The 24,598-nt window shown below is 39.5% G+C and overlaps 1 protein-coding gene across 5 annotated transcripts in view; it reads left to right on the top strand.

Moving 5' to 3' along the window:
- The window catches only part of PARN (poly(A)-specific ribonuclease), a 144,442-nt gene that overhangs the window by 112,824 nt on the left and 7,020 nt on the right, over window positions 1-24,598 (top strand). For 3 of the 5 annotated variants that reach the window (XM_030577215.1, XM_030577216.1, XM_030577217.1), the window contains 2 exons: window positions 8,095-8,284; window positions 21,067-21,257. In XM_030577215.1, the coding sequence (XP_030433075.1) occupies window positions 8,095-8,284; window positions 21,067-21,257 (381 nt within the window). Of the gene's footprint in view, window positions 1-8,094; window positions 8,285-21,066; window positions 21,258-24,598 lie in introns of those variants that run through there. The other 2 variants (XR_004002260.1, XM_030577218.1) reach the window with 2 other exon arrangements.

A 24,598-nucleotide genomic window follows, 5' to 3' on the forward strand; every position in this document is an offset into this window, starting at 1 on the left:
AAACTCTTTGGGACCGGGAATGTGTCTTTCCTTGAGTACGTTTCTGGTGCTACAGAAACTACGTAAACACTTCCATCAAAAAAAAAAATTGCAACTTTTAGAGGGACCACTGTGTACAGTAATGGTTTCTAGCACAGTTAGGCTTTTTCTTCTGTACACAAGTCAGAGAATGTTGATAGGAAAAATTGTATTTATGCATGTGTAACAGATTTATTACCAATCTCTTCACTACAAATCAAACTAAGTTTTTCTCCTTATGATGTTTTAGGATAATCATTCTTTAGAAGACTGTGTAAAAGTTGTAATGCCTCCCGCTTGGTAAGATTTTTAGTTGGAATTCTGTAAGATCTTTATCCATGGTATTCTTATCTGTTTTGAGTGTGAGTTGCAAAATCCAAGATCCATTTCACCAGGCAACTTCCATAGTCATCCTTTCTCCTTTCTATTGAGGGGAGGTAAGTGTTTCATGGATTTCCACTGTATTTTTTCTCTAGCATTTCCACCTTGTTCTGCCGTTCATTTTCAGCCATTTTCATTCCTCATGAATAATCTTAGTGCCAAAAGCTTAAAACCACTTTTCAGGAAAGTTGGGACACAGCCAGATTCTTTACTAAAATACAAATAAATCTGCTGCCTTCTCTTCATCCACTGATTTTGTAATTCTGTCAAAAGCAATCAAGTTGAGAAAGACTTATTTATTATAAATCCACAAAGTTTATTTATATTTCTCTTATTCACCAGATATTCAATGCATTTTTTAATTATTTCTTAATTTAACTAATGACAGAAGTTAATTTTTCTATGGGACAGTTATTGGGAGGATCAGTCATTGCTGTTTGAGAGAAATGCATTACATTTCCTCTCCTCCAGTCTTGCTGCATCTTCTCCATACTCCATGACATTATGAAAATAAGTGAATGATGCGACAAGTTAGCTAACGCAAGAGCCATTATTCTCTCCAGATTGTGGAGGATGCTTGCAATCCATGTTCTCTTGTTTTCTGACCTGTGGAATATGTTGTGTTTCTCCATTTAGGATAGTTGCCATCTGTAATCACAGCTGGTGGATTAAATACATTTAGTCCAAGTGGACATAGGTATGGAAAGAGAGCCAATAAATGTATCAGAGGGATAGCTGTGTTAGTCTGGATCTGTAAGAGCAGCAAAGAGTTCTGTGGCACTTTACAAACTAACCAACGTCCGTTTGTTAGTCTGTAAGGTGCCACAGAACTCTTTGCCGCCAATAAATATAGTTCTTTGCCAATAGTTGAAGGCAAAATAGTTCTGGCCAGTATGACCATTCTTCCCTGTTGTTGCTAAGTATTTAATTCAGAATGATTTGAACAAGAAATGTTTTTCTTAACCGTAGTTTAAAAGCTGTCCAATTTTAGTGAAATACAAACATTTTTGAAAGGCTGTGCTTGTATTGTTACTGAGCAGTGAACAAAGTCATTTTCTTTCCCCATACCTCTTACAGCACTGCTGTTAACGTTGAGATAGGAAAGATGTTTTTAAAATGCACTCTATTACAGCTGACTAGAGAAATGATTTCAGAAGAGATCTTAACCAGAAGGAAGGAAATCTTTGTAACATGCTCTTATGTGATGCAAGACCTAATGTAATTATCTCAGCTTGTACTTTTTCATATCACTAATGGCTTTTTTGTCTGAGTAGACCACAAATGAGAAGTTAAATATTTGTCTCCATCCTGAATATGTCCTTTACATGAGGGATCTCTCATTTTATACTAGGTTGTGCTACTAGTTCCACCTATTAAGGTCGTCTGATGCTTCCTATTTTAAGAAACTGCTTTCAGTGGCTTAAAACCTTGTGCTAGGCTTCATATGAGCCATTTCCAAGAATGAAGTTAGGGAAAAATATATTTTCCACTTTTTTTAAGTGACCTTTTCTTTGGGAATGCTAGAGCTTCTCATACTTTGAAGCAGATGCTTAAAATTTGGCAGGTTGTGGACTTTGTCAGGGATGTGCTTTTTGCCGTCACTGAAAATCCACCCAAATTTTCCAAAGTTATAACCTTTCAAAAATTGCAGTTCACACATGATGAGTAGACACTTGCTAGAGCTTAGCAGCAAAAAGATTATGCCTGAGTGAGAATGTTCAAGCTTCTCACAGCTCCTAGTGCTGACCAGACTGTAGGGATAGCACATGCATAGAGCAACTGAACAGTCTTTCCCCAGGCTACAAGATTTCAGAAGGCCTTTCCCTGTAATGGGCCAGGATGGGGCCAATCACCAGAACACAGAGCAGAAAGTCCATCTCTTCTGTACTCTCAGCAACATTTTGCTGACACCCAGGCCGCATGGAGGGGAAAGAAGTCTGGTTCTAATGCAGAGGGGACTGTGCCAGACTGGGGGAACAGTAGGAGTAGATTGAGGAAAGGAGTCTGAGCCTGGGACTGAAGGTGGGGGGAAGAGAAACTGGGACTGGGTCAGCAAGGAGATTAGAGCCAGGGGGTTGAGGGAAGTCTGATACTGGAGGCATATGGGGAGACTAGGATTTAGTTGACTGCTGGGGGCACACTGAGATTGGGTGAGAAAAGTGGAGACTGAAATAGACTGGACAAAGAGAAAATAACTAGTGTGGAAAACCGTTGGGAGATAATGGACAAGATGGGGAGCATAGAGACATCTGACAAAAACTGGATGTCAGGGAGGAGCTGGGACTGTCTGGGCAAAAAAGATTGGGATGAGGAGCCAGGGCAGGGGAATCAGGTGTACTGAGATTGTATGAGGAGTCTGAGGGTATATCTATACAGCAAAGGAAAACCCTTGGCCGGACCATGCCAGCCAACTTTGGCTCAAGCTATGGGGCTGTTTCATTGCAGTGTAGACTAATGGGCTAATGATGGCGCCTGAGTTCTGAGCCCTCCCACCCCACAGGTCCTACAGCCTGGGCTCCAGCTTGAGCCAAGACATCTACGTAACAATTCCTGAGCCCCAGTCAGCTAGCATGGGCCAGCCACAGGTGTCTAGTTGCTGTGTCAACATACCCTGAGGGAGACTGGGAGCCAGTGTGGGGAGAGGAGGCAGATTGAACTAGAAAGTAGGGACTTGACTGTGTATGGAGAGATGAGACGGGGAGTTGATGGGGGAGACTGGAACTTGGATAGCAAGCTCAATCTGGGAGAGTAGGATTGGCTAAGCAAAAAGACTGTACAAATATAAGAATCATGTGAGGAGAGTAGGACTGGATAGGCAAGGAGAATGGGCCTGGGACGAGGAGCTAGATTTGGAGAAGAGACAGAACTAGAACAGGGATGTGTTGGAGCAGAAGTTTTGGGGAAACAGGCAGAAGAGTATATGCTCAGTAACAAACACCTCTCCAGAGCTTGGAACGGAAACCAAAATTCACGTGTCCCCATTCCTCTGTTGTCAGCAAGTCTCTCTGTATCTTATTTGGTCCACAAAGAGCATGACATCCTTCTATTGCTATCATTTACTCCATTAACTCAGTTGGCAGAGGTCTGTGTGGTGGATCTAAAGGTTCCAACCCTACTGTTGCATGTTAGTGTCAGTATAATGTCACATGAAGGAATTTGTTTTTCAATTTAAAAAAATAATCAAATTGCACAAACACACACAAAAGTACAGTATTCTGGTTGCATAATTAAGCACTCAGAAGTTAAGAAATGCCAGAATTCAGGCTGTCGGTGCAATCTCTGTGTGTGTGTGTGTGTGTTAGTTATATACAGTGTTAGGCTATGTCTGCACTAGCATTTTTGTCAGTAAAATTTTGTAAGTCGGGGTGTGAAAAAAACACTTCCACGATCAACATAAGTTTCACCAACAAAAGGGCCCGTGTGGACAGCACTATGCCGTTGGGGGGTGGTTTAATTATGCCACTGGAGAGCTCTCTCCCTTCAACATAGAGTGGCTACACAGGAGACTTTACAGTGGTGCAGCTGCAGCGATACACCTGTGCCGCTCTAAGGTCTGTAGTGTAGACATAGCCTTAATTACATGTTTGCAGCTAACTTTTTCCAAAGGATCCCTTTCTCATTCAGTGCACAGACTGTTTCTGCTTGAGATAAATAAGTGTTATGTAGTGATAAAAATTGGTGTCTGCAAGACTTTCCTGCCTTATAGGTTGCAGAAATTGAAAAGTGTGCAATGAATAAGATGGGGGGGTTGTAGGAAGAGAAAGAATGGTCTTATTGTTAAGGCAATTGAAAGCTGTCATGTAGAATTGGATTCTATCCCTTCCTCTGCCAAAGAGTTCCTGTGTGATGCTTAAACCAAGCTTTTCACAGGTGGTCACTAATTTGGGTTCCTCATTTTCTTGGAGCCCAGCTCGAAACTGGGGGTCCTCAGTAGGGCTGAGCACTCACACCTGCAGCTGAAGTCAGTGGGATATATAATGCAAAGTATCGTATATACTTGTTCATATGCTGAATATTTTTGGAAAAAAAGTAACACATCAAAGAGCGTGGGTCAGCTTATAAACGGGCCTACACCAAAACTTGATGGTTTTAAACTCTGTGGAATCATTGAATTGAATATCTAATACATTGTAGTTTTGTTTACTTGGAGCGTCTACAGGCATGGAGCCCCTCAGCTCCCCGTGGCCACGATTCTTTATTTTCAGCCAATGGGAGCCGCAGGAAGTTTTCTGCAGCTTCCATTGGCTGGGAACGGCAAACCGTGGCCACAGGGAGCTGAGGGGCTCCATGCCTGCAGACGCTCCAAGTAAACAAAACATCCCAACCCACCAGCGGCTTACCCTAATGGGCCAGGAGCCAAAGTTTGCCAACCCCTGAAATATAGGGTTGGCTTATGAAAGGGTCATACAGTTTTTGCTATTTTTACCTGTCCAACGGGCCAATGAACGAGTGTATACAGTACTCTGAAACTGAGGATCTGACTTTTTTCAAATTGGGCACGCAAAATTTGTGGCTTCTTTTGACCTTACTCTTTCTCTGCCTCAGATCTCCATCTGTAAAATGATGATATCATCACCCTTCACTTTACAGGGATTGTCTGCAAATAGGTTATATGTAAAGTACTTGGATACTATAGTGATGAGTGCAATAGACTGCCCATGAGGAAATTAATAATCCCTTGTTCAGAACAAGGGTTGAATAGTGTGCAGTAAGTAAATCCTAAAGCTGCACATTGCTTAGTGAGGATAAAACAAAATATTGAATAGTTGCTCATTAGTTGAACGGCGTCCATCCTGTGCAGTGAATGAGTCTGGGGTTTTGTGGAAAAAATAGCATGTGATCATGTAATTAAAGACAGCATCATAATACATACATACAAGCAGCCAAATTAAGGTGCCTCCAGTAACCTTTATTCTGCAATTTCCTAACTTTCGAGTGCTTGATTTTTTCAACTTTAGTCTTCTTTTAATGTTGCTCTGTGTGTGTAATATAAACTATGTGTAGCTTTTCTATCTACACATTGAATTTGTATATTTAAGTGTGGGACCACTTTATGTACTTCATATGCTCAATATTGTCAGTGGCTGTCTGGCATGATTTCAGTTTTGTACAAGGGCAATGACTTAGTGAAAGAAAATCTTTGTGTTTGTGCACATTCCTTTTAGATCACTCAGCCTCAGTCAGTCTGTTTAATAATCTGCCTAGTAACTGGGGTGATGCTGTGCTAGAAATGTTCTTCATAACAGATATGTTTGCAATTATAGTTTGTTTGTTTTTAAATAATCATTTAATGGATCTAGTTTGGTGTATAACGTAACTGAGCTGCTTGCTTTTGGTATCCTAAACTAGACTTGCTAACTCAGATGCAGAAAGGGAGAGGACAGCTTTTTCAACTGACAAAATAATGAAGATCTTTTTTAAATGAGCTCACTGTGTTATAGGGAGATTGAGCTTCTGGAAACACATGCCATTAGGCAGGCGATGCAAAATGAGACAACACTATGTAGCATGTTGGTGCTATTGTGGCATGAAGAGTGCTATTCTAAAAGCTTTGTTGCTAATATAGCTGCAAATTGGGTTAAAGAACCACCCTTCTTTACCAGTCATTGCTGAATGCCATACAAGAAAGTTTCAGCTGTGTGTTGCTTCTTAAAACTTTGTATATATGAATCTCAACTCCTCAATGCATAAAGCGTAGGTCATTCAGTATATAGAATTTTTGAATGTGCTGCTGTAAAACACAGGGCTTCAAAGAGAGCAGATTCCTCCACTTACCTAAGAAACATTAACATTATGTGAAATTATTTTTTTAAAAAGGCACACCAGCATCAAATTTTTATTACTTTGCTCCTTCTTTGTGGATTTTTCCTCAGTTGTATTAACCTTATTTTTTGGAATGAGAAACATTGAACTCTTCCCACACTATTTCTTGAAGTTCTTCCATTTTGGGCCATGTTTAAATCATATTTAAAGGGTTAAAACTATTTCTCTGGGCAATAAATAACTTTTAGCTTCTAAGGGGACAGATCCTGAAGCTTTGTTGTTAATAGAAAACTTTAATGTGTGTAGATGTATGGTATATATTTAATGCCTTACTTTGCTACAAAAATCCAATAAAATTTTTCCACTAATCAGAAATTAAATAAGACGTGACTATTCCTGGAGTCTATAATGTGCTTTAGTTTGGCTGTCTATTCTTGTAATAAAAGGTTTATGCTCCTTCAACAACACTAATATATGCCACTTGTGGCTCATGGGTCATTAATTACATATTACTTTTTTAAATATTTAATCTATTGGATACAAACATCAATCCTAAAAGAAAAATAAATTCCACCATCATTGATATTGCTTCCCAGTCTATATGGAACTGTGAGGTTAAGGAATGCCTGTTTAAATACATGGGATAGCAGTAATGTAAAATGTTAAGTGAAGAGCAACTTGGCTCCTGCAAAGGACTGAAAAACCAATGATAAACTTCAGCATTTTGTGTCTAACTTCATTAAATTAGAATTACACAAAGTGTCTGAATAATTTATAAACTGTTTGTAAAACTTTAGTGTTACTGATCATCCTACAGTACTTTCTTTCAAATAGTTAAACTGGAAACAGCAGAGGACACCAGCTGACAGCCAATTCATTTTGCTGATTCATTCATTATAGCGTGGCTTCAGGCCAGAACTAGGCTTGCAGATTAAAGGCTGACAACTGTAAAACTGCTGGGACTTGAAGGAATGTTGGTAAATTGTTGCTGTGCAAAGGCAGGCAATGAAAGTGGAGTGTTTGTTTTTTTAAGTGTTCCTATTTCTGCATGTGTTGAGAAATTGCTCCACCATAAATTGGCAGTCGTGTTTCAGTGAAATGGAGTCCTAACAGTAGAGGGCTACAATAATGGGAGTAACTGGGTGATAATTAATAGACTGCTTGCCTCTTTAATGAATATTTAGCATAACAGAAAATGCAGCTCAACTAAAGCTGTGTTGCGCAGCAATCAAAACTAGGTTTCATCTAAGGTTTTGTAAATGTAGTCTTTTCTTGGCAAACTTGCAAAATAAACCTGTTGGGTTAAGTAATGAGATTTAAAGGAAAAATTCCAGGAAGGCTTTTCTGCCAGTGAGCAATCTGGAAGGGATAATGACAGAAGATTTGATGGTTTCTCATTTTTTAAAAAAATCTTCAAACTAATGAACCCCTTTTGTGAGGCCCATTTTTGTGAGCAGTGCTAACAGTACACATATTGTGCAAAAATGTGAATTAAGAGGGTTCAAAACAATTTTTCCTTAACCAGAGGGGGATGAATGTGAATATAGCAAGTCCTACTGTACTTGGTATGGGTAAACGTAGGCTATTGTATCCATGAGTGTCATGTTTAAACTTCCATCTCCTGGGAGTAAGGATGGAAACCTCCGTTCCTGCAAACTAGTTTCCTTGTCCTAGATAGATGACTGCAAAATGTGGGCACCCTTACTTGGAAATTCTCCTTTACAGTTCCATAATAGATCTATTTCTTGTGCATCCTGCATTCCTGAAGTATTTATCATAAAATTAGCAGGATCTTATTGCATATCCTTACCACTATCAGTTGAACTTTGAATTGTGTAGCTGTTCACTCCACCTTCAAGTTATTTCAGGGGAAGGAAGGCTGTCTTTAAAGGCTGTTCTGTACATAATATCCAATGCTCTTCTTCTCCATAGCTGTAAACACCAGCAGGTATGCTGAAAGTTATAGGATCCAGACCTATGCAGAATATGTTGAGAAAAAACATGAAGAGAAACAGGCAAAAAGAAAGTGGACAGAAGATAGTTGGAAGGAGATGGAGAGAAAGCGGTTAAAAACGCAATACACACCATACATTCCCCAGAGTCGGTACTACTGTGTTAACAGGTGAGAGCCTTTCATAAGTAAAAATAATAATAATAAAACACATGGAAAGAAAACAACTTATCCTTAATTTCAGCAGCTCTGGATGGCTTCTCTTAGGATTTGAAAACTGAGGGCTACTGTACAATGGCAGCGCTTTAACATGGCTTGTGTAGTCGTGGCAGAGCATTGGAAGAGAGTGCTACCAGCGCTCTTAAAAAAACCCACCTCCACGAGGGGCGCAGCTCCCAGCACTGGTGCACTGTCTACACTGGCGTTTTACAGCGCTGAAATTTGCTGATCTCGGGGTGTGTTTTTTCACACCCATGAGCGAGAAATTGCAGTGCTGTAAAGTGCCAGTGTAGACAAGCCCTGAGCAGCTCCCCCTCATACTGCTATCAGTGTCTTGTGGCTGACTTTCCAAGGTGCTAGCACACGGTAATACATACTCTGTCACTCCCTGGGAAACAGCCAACTGAACAATCATAATGAAAATTCCTTCTGTGTATCTAAAAGTGGGGAGGAAGAATAGAAATAATTCTTTATGTGACTACCTTGATTAACCAGCTATTTTTAGGTTAGATTTTGTTTGTCTCTAGTGAAAATTAAAGGGTTGCCATGAATTTTTGCCCTCGTTAATGATCCATTGGACTGAGTCAGGAGAACTGTGTTGTAATCCTGGCACAGTAAATTGCTGTGTGACTTGCGTCTGTTTCTTGTTCGCTTTGTCTTGTCTGTTTAAGATTGAGCTTTTCAGAAAAGGGAATCTCACTGTACACTGTCTAATGCAATTCTGAGGTCTGATGCATCTAAGTGTTACTGTAATTCATATCATCTCTGATTTGTCCTTGAAAGTATCTGCTGCACTGTTTCATAGATTACTTCTTAAATTTATAAAAATCTCAAGGGAGCTGCAGGCCTGATGTTGTTTTTACAGGATGGGAGAAGGTACGAATAGGGAGCAAAACTGATTCTGAACTGCTGGGCTTTTTCTGCTTGCTTCTCCTTTTGTATGAATAATGTGGTGAACTGTAGCTTCCATGCCCCCTCCTCCTGTGAATGTGTTGGATTTTGCAATACAGAAAACTGGCTTCTCTCACAGTAAGAACATAATTAAAAACAGGTTTTATACTTACATTGTAGATGAGTGTTTATATTTAATATGAACAAAACAGGTGTTTTGGCTGCTTGTCACATTTTGATGCATGTTTTAAAGTTTGTGAGGAATGTTTAGGAGAGAAGGAAGAGCACAAGTGATTCTTGGGGAAGTGGGGTGCGGAGTTAATCTAGGTTTTCCAAAAAATGGTGTTTCATAGTTTTGGGTATTCAGTATGAGGGAGCATGAATGAGACATGTTACACAATCTACTATAGGACTTCTAAAGTTTCTGAAACCTCAGTTACTTAATGTTTCTGTGAAATGAATTGATCTAGGAATAGAATTTATACAGTAAAATAAACTGTATTGCTGTAATCCATCTTCATACAGTTTGTATGGCTTATAGGTTTAGGTAGCATAGGTAATCTGGTAATATTGGAAGAGTTCTGAGATATGTTGATACAGCTGTGTTCACTATGGTTTAGGACTGCATTATTACAGCTCCCCTCTCCTCTCTCCCAACCCCCTATTTTTTGTGTTTTGGCCTTTAAAGGGCAGAATGTATTGCACATATACTTGTTAGCAAAATCCATGTCCCAAATTGAAGTCTAGTGGCCTGAACAGTTGATAATGGGCTAGCTAGCAGGGAAGACAGATGGGACTTTATTTCATAGGTACATGCATACATTTTTTTTTTACAGTGCAAAGTGGCATAGTCACTTCACAATGTACACTAAACACAACACATGGGAGTCACTGGTGGCTAATCTTTCTCCACATTTTATGATCTTCATACAGCCTTGATGCCATACCATGTCCATCCAGTTAGCCACATTGATCCACTCTCCCTGTGGGTGCCTTCTGACACCAGTCCCTGCAAAACTAGCTTTGGCAATCTTCTTCCACTCATCTGACCCACCCCACCCACATGTCCTGCAAATTCAAGTTTTCTTTATCTGGTCATCTCAATACCAGGAATCACGCCAGTTAGGCTGTACATTTGGGTGATTTCCTTCTCTTTAATCATATGTTAGATATAACTAGTGTGCAGAAATTGCCTGTAGCATTTCAGTTTGAAAGCCAAAAGTCTCTTTAATGTCTTCTTTTCTTGCTATCCATGTCTTATCTTTATAGCAAGATATTAAAGACGAGAGACTGCCACAAGCAATTTCATTTTACATTTCATCCTCACTAATGACACCTTTACATTTAACAACAAATACTTTGTCCAAATGTAGGAAAAGCCACGGGTGCTAGGATGCCTCCCCAATATCTCCTTCAGTGTACCCCTTTTGGGTCTAAACCCAGCTTATTCTTCAACCACAATATTAGATGCAATTCTCTTCAGGATAATGTCCGGTAGCATTTTGTCAGGGTGTGTCAATAATGAGATTATGCAGTAATTTCCATTAACAGCGAGGTCCCCCGTTTATATATAGGAACCATCAGGGACTGTGTCGAAATCCTGGGCCCTCTTCCAAATTCTCAAATCACATTGACAAATCTATTGAATGCCTCTTCACCACTTTTAATTACAAGTAGTTCTGCTTGTACATTATCCACTTCAAGAACATTATTACTTTTCAGTGTCTGCATTGCTTCATCAAGTTCTTCGATCATAGGAGGTTCAGCAGCATAAGTCAAGCTTCTGACATAGATCTCTGCCTCACTTCCAATTTAAAATTCTTTTTGCTCGTATTATACAAGTCTCAAATTATACTTACCTCACTTCATGGTATTTTTCCTTCAGGGAAACTTTTTGAAAGAGTCTTGATATTTTGGTAGGCCTTTCTTGTGGCATTTGTCACAATAGTGTGATGCACTGTTGTCAAGCCAGTCTTCTTTTGCCTCTTCAATCTTTCTCACATCACACGGAAATGCTTGCTCTCTTGCTTGCCGTTTGATCCATCTTGCTTTGTGCTCTTAGCTTCCTTCATTGATCACACAACTTGATAATCTTCTCTGTGATCCAAGGCTGCTGCTCTAGGATCTGTTTCCTGAGGTATATGTAATAGAGCCCATACATCTGTGGTGTATGTAGTAGAGCATTACAGCTCCTGTGCATCTGATCTATGTTACCCTTGTAGAGGATCAGCAGCTTGCAGCTTTTGTTCAGTCATCTTGAATTCTACTTCACAGACTTTCCGTTTATCAACGTTACAGTGGACTCTGAAGTCACTTGCTGGTTGTTTCTTGCATCACAATTTGATCTTTATGGTGGCTATTACTAACTTATGATCAGATCTTATGTTAGCCTTCCTGAGGGATTGATGTCCTGTCACAACAGAACATCACCTCATCGAGATCATGATGAATCTATTTGATATTGAGTCTGAAAATCTGGCAGCGTCCCAGTCCATCACCATGATGGTTTGTGCTTGAAAAGGGTATTTAGTTATAGTAAGTCATTTACAGTTGCTTATTTCATGAGTTGCAGTCTTCTGCTGTTTGTCTTGCCATATCCAAAATTCTCAACACAGCTACTCCATTATGGGTAACTCTTGGGACCACTGCATGCTTTGCGCTCACCTTGTACAATTAAGATGTCTGAATCGAACAGATACTAGCTCCTTCTCGATGTCGCTCTAGAACAGGGGTAGGCAACCTTTCAGAAGTGGTGTGCCAAGCTCACTGTAATTTAAAGTTTCGCATGCTGATAATACATCTTAACATTTTTAGAAGGTCTCTCTCTATAAATCTATATTGTATAATGTGACAAAGTTCCTCCTCTACCTTGGTGAGTCCTGCACTTATTGGCGGATTTGCTCACCTCAGAGATCTTCCCCTCTGGTGGAACCCACAGTCCGGGTCAACTCCTCCTGTGTCTGATAACGCTTGTACTCCTCAGTCCTCCAGCAGCACTCTCTCTCATTCTCAGTTCCTTGCACCTCTTGCTCCCAGCCCCTCACAAGCGCACCACAAACTGAAGTGAGCTCCTTTTTAAACCCAGGTGCCCTGATTAGCCTGCCTTAATTGATTCTAGCAGCTTCTTGATTGGCTGAAGGTGTTCTAAACAGCCTGTCTTCCTTAATTTTTTCCAGAAAGCTGCTGATTGTTCTGGAACCTTCCCTGTTACCTTACCCAGGAAAAGGGGACCTGCTTAACCTGGGGCTTATATATCTGCCTTTTATCACTCTTCTGTAGCCATCTGGCCTGACTGTCACAATAAATAAACTATTGTTGTATTTAAAGTAAATAAGGTTTTTAAAATATTTAAGACGCTTCGTTTAAAATAAAATTAAAAAGCTGATCTTGTCAGTTTAGTGTGATCCTTGCCCTCACTTCTTCTTGCTGAATTTTCCAATGTGGGCTACAGCAGGGGGTAACTGAAGAGTGCTGGGTTGAGGCCAGGAGCAGAACTCTGGGCTGGCTGCCGGTACCCCAGGCTGGCAGTGGCTGAGCGGGGCCGGCGGCCGGAACCCCAGACAAGCAGCGAGATGACCACTCAGCCCACCGCTGGCTCCGTTCAGTCCACTGCTGGTCTGGGGTTTCAGCAGAGGTGCAAGTAAGTTAAATTTCTTACAGGTACTCTCATATTGCAACCCCCCTTGTGGGGAGGAGCTCAGGGGCTGGGGATGTGAGAGTGTGGGGCGGGGAGCACTCAGGTCAGGGGGTGAGGATGTGGATGATGCAGGAGTCAGGGCTGGGACCATGGGGGGTGCAGGAGTCAGGATTGGATGGCATGAAGGCTCAGGGCAGGGGGTTGGGGTGTGTGAGTAGGGGGAAGTCCTGGGGGGCAGGGACTTGGGGCTGGCCTGGGACAGTCCCGGTTGCAGCCGGGTTACCTGGATGATGGATGAGTCCCTGCCCCACGCTGTTCCTGTTCCTGCCAAGCCAGCTGTTTGGGGACACTGCATCTGCAGATAAATAGAGTGTGGTGGCCGAAGACCCCCGGCCTGACGCTCCCTTCCCCTCCCCCCTGAGGGGCCTCAGCTGTGCATACTGCAGGGCTGGCACGTGCCTGTAGTGTCCTGGTAACCAGCCTGAGTGCTTGCTGCTTAGTCCGGTGCACAGGGCCACCAGCACCAGCCTGCTGGAGAGTTCCGGAAGCCAGCAGGCCCCCAGCTGGGAGTGCACCACGCACCATGCCTCCAGCTGCAGCGGAGCGCCACAGCATCAGCTGGCTCTGAGCGTGCATGCTTTGCCTTACTTTCACTTCTAGGTTCCGGCTGCTGGCCTCTTGCCAGCCAGGGTCCCGGTGGCGAGGACCCTGGCTGGCAAGGGGCCAGCAGCCAGAACCTCAGAGCAGCGGCAGGCTGAGTGGGGCCAGCAGCAGGGACCCCAGAGCAGCAGCGCTGCTGGTCTGGAGTTCCATCCGCCGGCTCCTGCCAGCCGGGGTTCCAGCCGCTGGCCCCGTTCAACCCACTGCCGGCCCAGGGTTCCGTCCATCCAGGCCAGCAGCAGGCTGAGCGGGGCTGGCGGCCGGGACCCTAGGACTTTCTGGGAGGGCGGGGGAGGAGCAGGGAAGTGCCACATCTCCGCTCCTTGCCCTCTCTCCCAGAAATTCCTAATTGTTGCCAAACAGCTGTTTGGCACCACTTAGGACTTTCTGGGGCAGGGGGAGGAGCGGGGATGCAGCATGCTCCAGAAAAGAGGTGGAGTGGGGGTGGGAAGAGGTGGGCCTGGAGTGGAGCTGGGACAGGAAGAGGCGGGTCTGGATCATCCCCCAGCAAAGTCAGCCCCTGTTCTTCGGGGAAGCTGCTGCTGCTGCGAAGGTGCTTCCTAGCGTCCGGCCTGCAGTGAGCTGTGCCTGTGTGAGGTAAGCCAGAGGCACTTTCCTACCACAGTACAGTACTGTACAGTATATAATGCCTTTTGTCTACCCCCAAAAAAGTCCTTTGAACCTCCCTCCTTCCCCCTGCATTTACATTAAATCTTATGGGAAAATTGGATTCATTTAACATCATTTCACTTAAAGTTGCATTTTTCAGGAGAGAGAGGCACAACAAGCAAGGAAAGACAAGAAGATCTAGATGTCTGGAAAAGGAAAAGAGAGTCCTCTGGTACAAAGATTTGTCTCCCCTCCATCCCCCAAAAGTTGACAGTCACGAAAGAGAGTAACTCCCCCTCCAACAAACTAACAATGAAGCCAGGTGGAGAAGGTATCAATCACTGAGGGTGACCTGAAGGACCTCCTGTTTGGAAATCAAATAGATGAATCAGGAGATGAGGGAAGAGTTATATGCTTACATTAAAGATATAAAAAATTAAATTAATGAGATTAATGCAATAATATCAGATATGGAAACAGGTTTAAACAAGCAATCAGACAGAATTGCTAACCTAGAGGAAAGAATCCAAATAACTGTAAAAAGAGAAAAAGAAATAGAATTGGAGCTTGAGGACGTGGAAAATGTTATTCCTGGGTTCTCTAAAGATATTCCAGAGGAGACTGAAGGGAGAAATCTGCTGGGTGCGTTGGCAGTAAGGATCAAATTTATATTGAGAGGGCTTGGAGTCCTTTTCCGTATCCCCCCAGCAGGCTCCCAGACTGAGATGATTTTCCGTTTACCCTTCTGTCAAGACAAGGATAAAATACTGAGGGTAAAAAGGGAGAGAGTTGAACCAGTGATTATTCCTAAACAGTCCATACAGATTTTCCCAGATCTGGTATCCTCAATCCTTTTGAAAGCAAAGAGAACACCTGATGACTGTACTACTAAGAACAATATAACATACAAGTGAGGGTTCCCATTTGGCTGTCGTTTAAATAGGACAGATGTCTCTATCTCAGATCCAAAAGAAGGGAAATAGGTGTTCATGGGAATAGGTGAATGGGCTCAGAACAATCTGAATCGATCCTAAGGTCTCTAAAATCACTGAGAATCAGTGAGATCAGAGACAACCAGAACTGGTCAAGAAGATGCATCATCAAGACAACAGGACAGACATGAGAGAAGAGTCTGGGTGCAGAAGAACAAGATTAGTAAATGGTAGGGCTGTCAAGCGATTAAAAAAATTGCAATTGTGTGATTTAAAAATTATTTGCAATTAATCGCACAATAAAAAAATTAGTCACATGATTAATCACGCTGTTAAACAATATTAGTATGCCATTTAAAAAATATTTTTGGACATTTTCTACATTTTCATATATATTTTCAGTTACAACACAGAATACAAAGTGTACAGTGCTCAATTTATATTTTTTATTACAACTATTTGCACTATAAAAACAAAATAAATAGTATTTTTAAATTTCCCCATTACAAGTACTGTAGGGCAATCTCTATCATGAAAGTTGAACTTACAAATGTAGAATTTATGTACAAAAAAAACTGCGTTCAAAAATAAAACAATCTAAAACTTTACAGCCTACAAGTCCACTCAGTCCTACTTCTTGTCCAGCCAGTTGCTCAGACATACACTGCTTTGGATCATTATCAAGCAGAACCCATCATATGCATAGAAGCATGTCCTCTGGAATGGTGGCCGAAGCATGAAGGGGCATATGAATGTTTAACATATCTGGCACATAAATACCTTGCAATGCCAACTACGAAAGTGCCATGTGAATGCCTGTTCTCACTTTCAGGTGACATATTAAATAAAAAGCGGGCAGCATTATCCCCCATAAATGTAAGCAAACTTGTTTGTCTTAGCGATTGGCTGAACAAGAAGTAGGACTGAATGGGCTTATAGGCTTTAAAGTTTTATATTGTTTTGTTTTTGAGTGCAGTTACTTAACAAAAAAATCTACATTGATAAATTACACTTTCACAATAGAGATTGCACTACAATACTTGTATGAGGTGAATTGAAAATTACTATTTCTTTATCACTTTTACAGTGCAAATATTTGTAATGAAAAATAATAAAAAGTGAGCACTGTACACTTTGTATTCTGGGTTGTAAGCGAAATCAATATATTTGAAAATGTAGAAAAACATTCAAAATATTTAATAAAATTCAATAGTTATTCTGTTTAACAGTGTGATTAAAACTGATTAATCGCGATTAATTTTTGAGTTAATTGCGTGAGTTAACTAAGATTGATCGACAGCCTTTGTAAATGGGCTAAGATATTACAATAAATAATGGATCATATACACATATGGTTATAATTATAAAAGGATATAAATAAATGGAAGTTTGGCTGTATGGCATCCAGGATGTTTTTCTCTGTGTGGATACAGTATATTTAATGAGTATAATATGGTTAATGTTGATTCATATTATAAACAAAGCTAATAATGAAATGGCAGGAGATCCAAATCTCCCCTGTTGAAGTAAGTTTCACTTTAGAGTTATCACAAACATTCAGAAATGTATATTAATTGGAGAAGGGTCAACTGTGGTGGAAAATTTTAAGAATCAGTGAACTCAAAGATAATGACTAATGTTATAAAGATATTTAATAATATTAGATACGGCTTGGTTTTCAGGAATATTTTAAACAAAACAGTTCAGCAGGGAATTAATGTTCCCTGGAGGAAGTAAGGAGAGACACGGCTCCTGCAGCTATAGGGCACCAGGCAACAATGATGGAATGCATAGAGAGAGAGGGAAGCAGGGTGTAAGAGAATCATAGAATCACAGAAGCGTAGGCCTGAAGGGGACTTTAGTAGGTCATCCACTACAGTCCCCTGCATTTGAGGCAGGACTAGTAATAACTAAACCATTTAAGAACAGGTTAGACAAAAACTTCCAGTGATGGAGATTACACAACTTCCCTAGGCAATTTGTTCCAGTGCTTAACTACCCTGACAGTGAGGAATTTTTTCCTAAGGTCCAGCCTAAACCACCATTGCTGCAGTTTAAGCCCTTTGCTTCTTGTCCTAGAACACAGACAAATGTTAAATATTATGTGCTTTAACAAAAAGTATATTAGAGCTCAGAATTTAAAAGTTTACAGAAAATCAAACTCCAAATGCAGCTGAGTATGACAATATAGGAATTAGGAGGAGAAAAAGAATATTTGTGGGATACTGTCTGTATGATGAGAACTCCCTCTAAAATGTCTTATTTAAAGAATAAATGCAATGTAATGAAAACCTGGCATTTGGCTGGCTGGTCTAACTGCTTTCACCAAAAGGTAATGTTCTGGGTAAGAAGAGCACTCTTGATACTCGGGAGAGTTTAATATTGTAATGACTATTAATGCTAACTGATGAACAATCCAATAAAAAGGAAAAGGGAATTCTGACACTGAAAAAGGATTTTTCTAGTCTAATTTATTTACAGGGAATACTTGAAAAAATTATGATAAATTCCTGAGTTCGTCTTGGATAAGGGCAAATATATTTGAATTAAGAAGTCCTTGAAAGATAAACTTCTCACCTTAGCAAATTGATGGCTTCTAATCAAGTTGTTTTTTTTTAAGGGATTTAGGAAGTTGTATGGAAGAGGATATCACTCTGAGATGGGAGGGTGGGGAGGGGAGATTTTAGTGAGATGCTTAATACCACTTCTGGATCAATGCAATGTACATGGAGAGTGTACAGGAGGAGTAAATGCAAATTTGTTACATCCCTTAAAAAATGAGGATCTGAGGGATGTCTGGCGGGAAACGAATCCAGATATCAAGGACCATACACATTCTCTACTTTTGGATCTCATTCGAGGATTGATATGATTTTTATTTCTAAGACTTCGGCTAATTTGGTCAAAAAAGATAATCTAGGTGTTTTATAAGATAATCTGATTATTCCCCATGTATATATTAGATTAAAAAGATTGGAACTCATTGGAAAAACGAAGGACCTGCTGGTTGAATAGAGCTTTGTTGTATGACTGTATTAGAATTCAAAAGCTGGAAGAAAATGTCCAGAAATATCTAGAAAAAAATTATAAGGAGGAGCTCAATGCTGGAAAGGCAGTAATGAGGTGGATCCTTATAATAAAGCATCATAAGTAAAAAAAATGAGAATTCTTGAAGAGAGTTTGGTTAAAGAACTTTCTGTTTAGTAGACAGATGTAAATGTACAGGATTGAAAAGTGCATAAGAAAGTAAAATAGAGGAAATGGAAGTTTAACCTTTTATAAGCAGTAGGGCTGAGCAAACACTTAGATACCTGAAATTAAAATATTATGAAAAGGGTAATAAAGCTGATATACGTACATATACACACACACACGCATGCAGTTGTTTGCACACAATTTCAGTTGAAAGATGTTTATAAGAAAACAGCCCAGATGAAAAGATGGGAGAGGGATTTGGACAAACTAATTGCTCTGGATGAGTGGATCTCTATATTTGACAGGGGATATACATCTTCAATTTGTGTATCGCACAAAGAAATTTCTGTAAAGATTGCATTTGACTCCATGTAGAGATCAATCCTATTTTTGCTGGTAGGGTGGCGCACTGTGTTGGAGCCTCAGGGACAGGGGAACATACCTGCACATGTGATGGTTTTGTCCAGAAATTGGGTAGTTTTGGGAGGAAATTATTAAAGAGATTAATGTTCTGACAAAATTCCAGGTTCCTAGAGATCCTCTGACCTGATTACTTAATGCTCCAGTAAAAAAATACACATTTGAAACAGAACGACAATTTTTTTTATTGTTAGCTAGGCTTTTATATTGCACATTATTGGAAAAAGAAGGCTCCTCCTATGAAATTATAGTATAGTAAAATATCCTTTTAATAGAAAATCTTTTACCAAGTACGTAATCAAGAGCAGCACCAAAAAGAGAATAGTTATTTAGAAATTTGGTCATCCTTTTTTAGTGTACTCAGAGGAAGAAGGCTCTTCAACCGAGAATCTTTAGCCAGATTATTAGTGTGCTGCAGCAACACTCACATTCCTATGTTGCTTCAGCAACTTTTTCCTTGCAGCTATGTGGGAGGATCATGATCCTGGTTAAAAACGTGTTTGTGAAAAGACATGTTCCTTTCTAAGATCCAGGTGCTTTGAGTACCGCTGTAAACTATGGGATCAGAATATATAACTATTCAATCTCTCTCATCCCTCCTTTCCCCCACACTTTCATTTCTTTCGTTCATTGGAACTAATACTTTTCCTCAGGAGTTGAATTTTTTTATGTACCGGTAGCTATTTTTTAGAAGAAGTCTTAAATCATGGGTTGGGTTCTTAGTTTTCTGAATACCTGAAACCTCTTGTCGTGCCTTCTCTTCTGTCACTTCAGTTTTAGTCTAAAACTCCAAATCCAGATTTACTATGATGTTGAGAGTGGATATATGTGGTAAATAGTTCTCTTCTGCTTTTTTTAGCCATCTGAATTTTTATAGCTAAATAGCCTTCAAGTGTTTGTTAATGGTAGTCATGGTGTGACTTAATGAGATCTTGTAAGAATCCCCAAAGGAAGGCCTCTCCTCTCTGACTATTGAGAGGAGAATCCAGCTATTCATTCAGACCAGGCAGTGTGTGTGGACCAGAAGTGGAAGTAAGAGCATGATGTTTAATCATATATTTCATATTTTAGTGCTTTTGGGTATCCGAATAGAAGACAGTCTCAATTAGAGAGAAGTTCTGCAGAATCCACTACAAAAAATATTTCATCTTGAAGCCAAAAAATACAACTAAACAGGAATTCATCTAAAGGATTGTTGGAGAGCCATATTTCCTTGTTGTTAAGTGGAAAAAAGCCATGTGATACCATGCTTTTTAACGAAGATGTTACATTTTGATTTATGTAAGAGTATTTGTTTAGGAACTGGTGAATACTGCAGTGTGAGATTTCATTTTAAATTAACAGAAAACTTGAAGCTTTATAAGCATGAATTTAGTACAATCTTTAAAATGGCTTGTTTAAAAAGCATTAAAATGTACACAGTATTTTTTAAGCAAACATCTGATATCCAGATACACAGCAATTACATTACAGTAGTTCTTTGAGTTAGGTTACTTTAGTACTGCATTGCTCATATTTGCTAACCTTGGTTTTATGTCCAAGAATGTTTGCTCTAATGGCAAATTACAGTGGAATTAAAAGCTGAAACTGTCTTGTGCAGTATAATTTCAGTGCATTCTGAATAAAAAGTGGTGGTTATTCTCTTCAGACCTTGGTTTTTTAATCAAGTCTTGATAAATTTAGACTATATCATGGGTAAGTAGTTTATAGAGAAACAAGAGAAGGTGCAATTTTATTTTTATATATAGATTTTACATGCAGGAAATCTTTACTTTTTAAGACCTGATCTTAATGGTTGATGGGTTCATCTCTTTTACCCAACAAATATTCTTCAGATTACTTACAGTCCAAAGGAGACATGAAAAGTGAGCATGTAGAATGTTAATTTCATATACATCTGAGCCATAACAAATAGATCAATTTTTCAGTGTCTGTTGGTGTTGCCCTGAGACTGCTTTTGTAGCTGAGTCTGAAGATATGTTAAACCATTACAGTGTCTTCATAAAATACATTTGTCTTTGATATGAGTTTAATCAGTATTTTTATGGAGCTAAAAAATGTCCTGATCAAAGTATGGGGAAAATATAAAATATTCTTGCACAAAGAACAGATCATTCTGCATTTAAAAAAGATGAAATTGTGAATGACTTTTATGGAACACCGATGCTAGACAAATCTTCCACCCGGCAAGTTAATTTTAAGACTGCATTATTTTCCAAACAATTTATGCAGTCGATATGGTGAACTGTCATTATTACTAAAATTTATAGCTGGCCCATGAATGCTGTATACCAAAATTAAAAATAGACAGACTCACTTGCTTCATTAAATACTCTTACTGTATTCATTCTGTCAGGATGACCATGTTGTCTTGCTTTTTTTAATTTCAGTTTTACAGCTACCAGCACAATGGGAAAAAGAAGTATGAGTCCTATTCAAGAGGAAACTGGCTCTGATGATATGGAAGAGAGAGAAATCCAAGACACAGAGCTTGATGAAACAGATTGCTATGCAGAGTCTGTTCCAGAGGGAAGGAAGAGAGCCAAAAAGTTCAAAAAAGTCAAGGAGCAAGATCCAACAGGTAAGAACAATGTGTCTGAATGTTCATTTTTGTCCTTTTTGTATTTGGAACCACCTTAACCCTAAGGTGCAAGTTGTCTTTTGAGTGGTAAATGTTGCTTTTATCCATATAGTTACCTATCTTAAGACAGTGCTTTAATTTAAAGCCCATTTTGAATTGCAAACTATGGGATTTGCATTGATCAGTGAAAAAAAAAATGCCAACAAGATAGAAACTTGAAATATTTGTGGCTTAGATTTTGGACCAGAAGAAAGCTCGGGTGGGAGCGTCATTTACTAGAAGATTACTTTCCATTGTAAAATAAAGGCCTCTGCGTGGATGATCTTGGTGATCTCAGCTAATTTTTTCTCCCAATGTGTGGCTATGCACTCTCTTGACCATTAGGGTAATCTAGGACACTTTTTTGCTTATGCTATGGAAATTTGAAAATTTGGGTACTGGAAGCATGATTCTGCAATTTTTCCCCAGTCAGTCCAACAAACCTGTGCATATTGCAAGACTTACCTTTTTGTTTAGTCTATTGGCTTGAGTGGATGGGAGTCTTATTTATCAACTTGGCATAGGTTAGGCTGACACATCATTGGTTGTATTTTGTTAGCTGGTCTTTTATATTGATTGCAAATATGCTCAGCTTTTAATAAATCTTCCAGCTTTCCTGATTAAGTTCATGAATTCCTCTTATTTTAATATTATTTAGCACTTACATAGGGTTTTAAATGCTCAAAGCATTACACAACGTTAACTGATTCCTAAAACATTGTGAAAGGTAGATCTTGCATATGGGGAAACTGAGGCAGAAAAATGAAGGGACTTTCAAAAGGTCAGACATCAAGTCAGACATCAGAACTTGGGGCATTCTGAATCGCCAACCTTGAGCTCTATATTCCACACCATAATGTCCACCTCATAAAAAAATCCTCCAACTAGAGCATGTGTACACATGTTGTTGATCATGTTTAGTTTCCCGTAATATGAACCAGGTCATCCCTAAAGATATTATGTGTTCTCTCCCTAACTCCAAAAATGTCAATGCTTATTTGATATAAGCAAACTCATCTTCTGGCTTAAAGAAGCATTTTTCCTCTCTATCACCAGGTAGAAGAGTAAGAAACTGACCATTTCCCATTTTCAGTATAGCTAAGTGGATGTCATATGTCATACATAAATTGGTTTTTCTTATTACTCTGAATAAACATTTGAGGTCCAGCAAAATGTTAAATGGGAAATTCTTGAGACTTTAATTTGGAATAAAAATGTGATTTATTAAATATAGAGTCCTCTTTCTCGTAATAGCTTTATAATCATGTCATAAGGATTCTGAAATGATGGTCATGCCCAAGTGACTTCTGTTTTTAGCTATCTAAAACAAATTACGGATTTACTTGTGTGTCTGGGATTAATGTAGTGTTGGCCACTTCATGAAGACTAAGAGCCTATTGACAAATAGGATTAACAGTAGGTGACTTCTTCTTTCATTGTGTGCACTTACCTCCTGTTAATTAAGGGCAGGTAAATACTTGTTTTGAAGGCAGTAGGGATGCTGAACTGACTTACGAACAAAGTTTCCATATTAATAGCAGTTCATAATAGTGTGTTTGTTTACATGTACTTCTTACAAAGGGAGGTATATAATAAGGTTAAAGGGATCTTGTAACTTTTGTCTTTCGATGAACAAATCCAGCAGCTGAAGCTAGATAAAGCAACAAAGATACAAAAAGTAGGAATTGTGATAGTACCTTCCTACCCAGCCTTGATGTCATCCACTGTAATTTTTTCTCACTGTAGAGATATTTGCCCCATATTAAATATAATTAGGTTAAATATAGGAAGTTATAAAGACTTTCCCAAATATATCATATATCAGAATTTTTTAATTTGAAACCTAACTATGCCACTATTGCTTTGTTTTCCAAATTAGTACTGGCCAATCGTCTGAACTACCGAGCAGTTCAGAGTTATTCTGTTCATGTGGTATTAACTTGTATAGCTTAAACCTGATGGTAGAATCTGTGGACACTATGTATGACAGCAATAAGCATGTTGTCAAATCTAAATTTTGTCAACAATCATTGTGGTGCACCCACATTTGCTTTCACTTTTATGCAAATATCACTTCATTACGTACTTGAAAGGCAGAGTGCATAGTCATGACTCTACTGGATGAAAAGGAAAATGAAATGTAAGCATTGAGGGGAATATTCTTTTCATAGAAAGAGAACACTGCTGTTAACCAGTTTATTCAGTATCTGTACAATTTCAGTCACAGATATCATGTGAAAGTTTTGGCATGCTCACGGGTTCAAGCGTTGCATATTAATCACTCTGTTTAGCAAGTAGCTTTGTGCAAATGGCCTGCAGTTTAAACAAATCTTTAGGTTGTATGTACAGCGTATCAAAAAGCTTTTAGGGACCAATGCCACATTATTAAATGTTGTCAATGTTTCCTAAAGGAGCAAAATGTAAGCTGCCAGTGTTGTGGTGTTCTCATGTCTGTTGTACATTGGAGGATGAGTAGAACATTTTAGCTGACCCACCTTATTGTAGGTTGCAAAAATCTTTTTGGTTATGTACTGCCAAATTCTGGATTTGTCTAAACAATGAAGGAGCACTTTGTTTTGCCATGTAATGTATGTATGCATGTCTTGTTTGTGTCTTGGTATGAAGATGTATAATTTGAAAGTTAATTATATTTGTGAAAAAAGTAAACCAAAATCAACTTTTCCAACCCGCCCCCCACCCAGAAAAAAAAAAAAGAAAAAGAAAACAAGCCTAGGGCTGTAATTGTTTAAATAAACATACCCAGTGTTCTGTGTGCATCTTCCATATGGGCTCAGCTGTAGCTGTAGTTCATATTCTTATTTGCTTGTAAGACTCACGGCCGAAGTTACCTAGTGCTGTAGTCCACGTTTAAAATAGTATAGCGACAGAGCTGCAGTGCTGCAGCTGTCCTGCTTAGCGCTTCAGTGTACACACTGAATACCACATTGGGAGGGGTACTATGGTAGGTAATCCACCTGCACAAGAGGCAGTCCCTAGATTGACAGAAGAATTCTTCCATCAACCTAGTGCTGTCTTTACCGGGGGTTAGGTTGGCTTAATTATGTCTCACGAGGGTGTGGATTTTTCCCACCCCTGAGAGATGTAGCTATGCTGATCTAACTTTTTAGTGTAGACCAGCCCTTTGTATGGGTGTTCCTTCCTTTTGACTTGCATATTAATACTTTATAAACTCCACAATTTGAGTATTTTGAACTAAAGTTTTGAATTAGATTGCTAGAGAACTGACTGTTGGCTTCTCAAACATCTGAAAGCTATTTAGATACATTTGCAGGTTCATTGCT

This window comes from Gopherus evgoodei, chromosome 10, assembly GCF_007399415.2.
Source record: "Gopherus evgoodei ecotype Sinaloan lineage chromosome 10, rGopEvg1_v1.p, whole genome shotgun sequence".
Lineage (NCBI taxonomy): Eukaryota > Metazoa > Chordata > Testudines > Testudinidae > Gopherus > Gopherus evgoodei.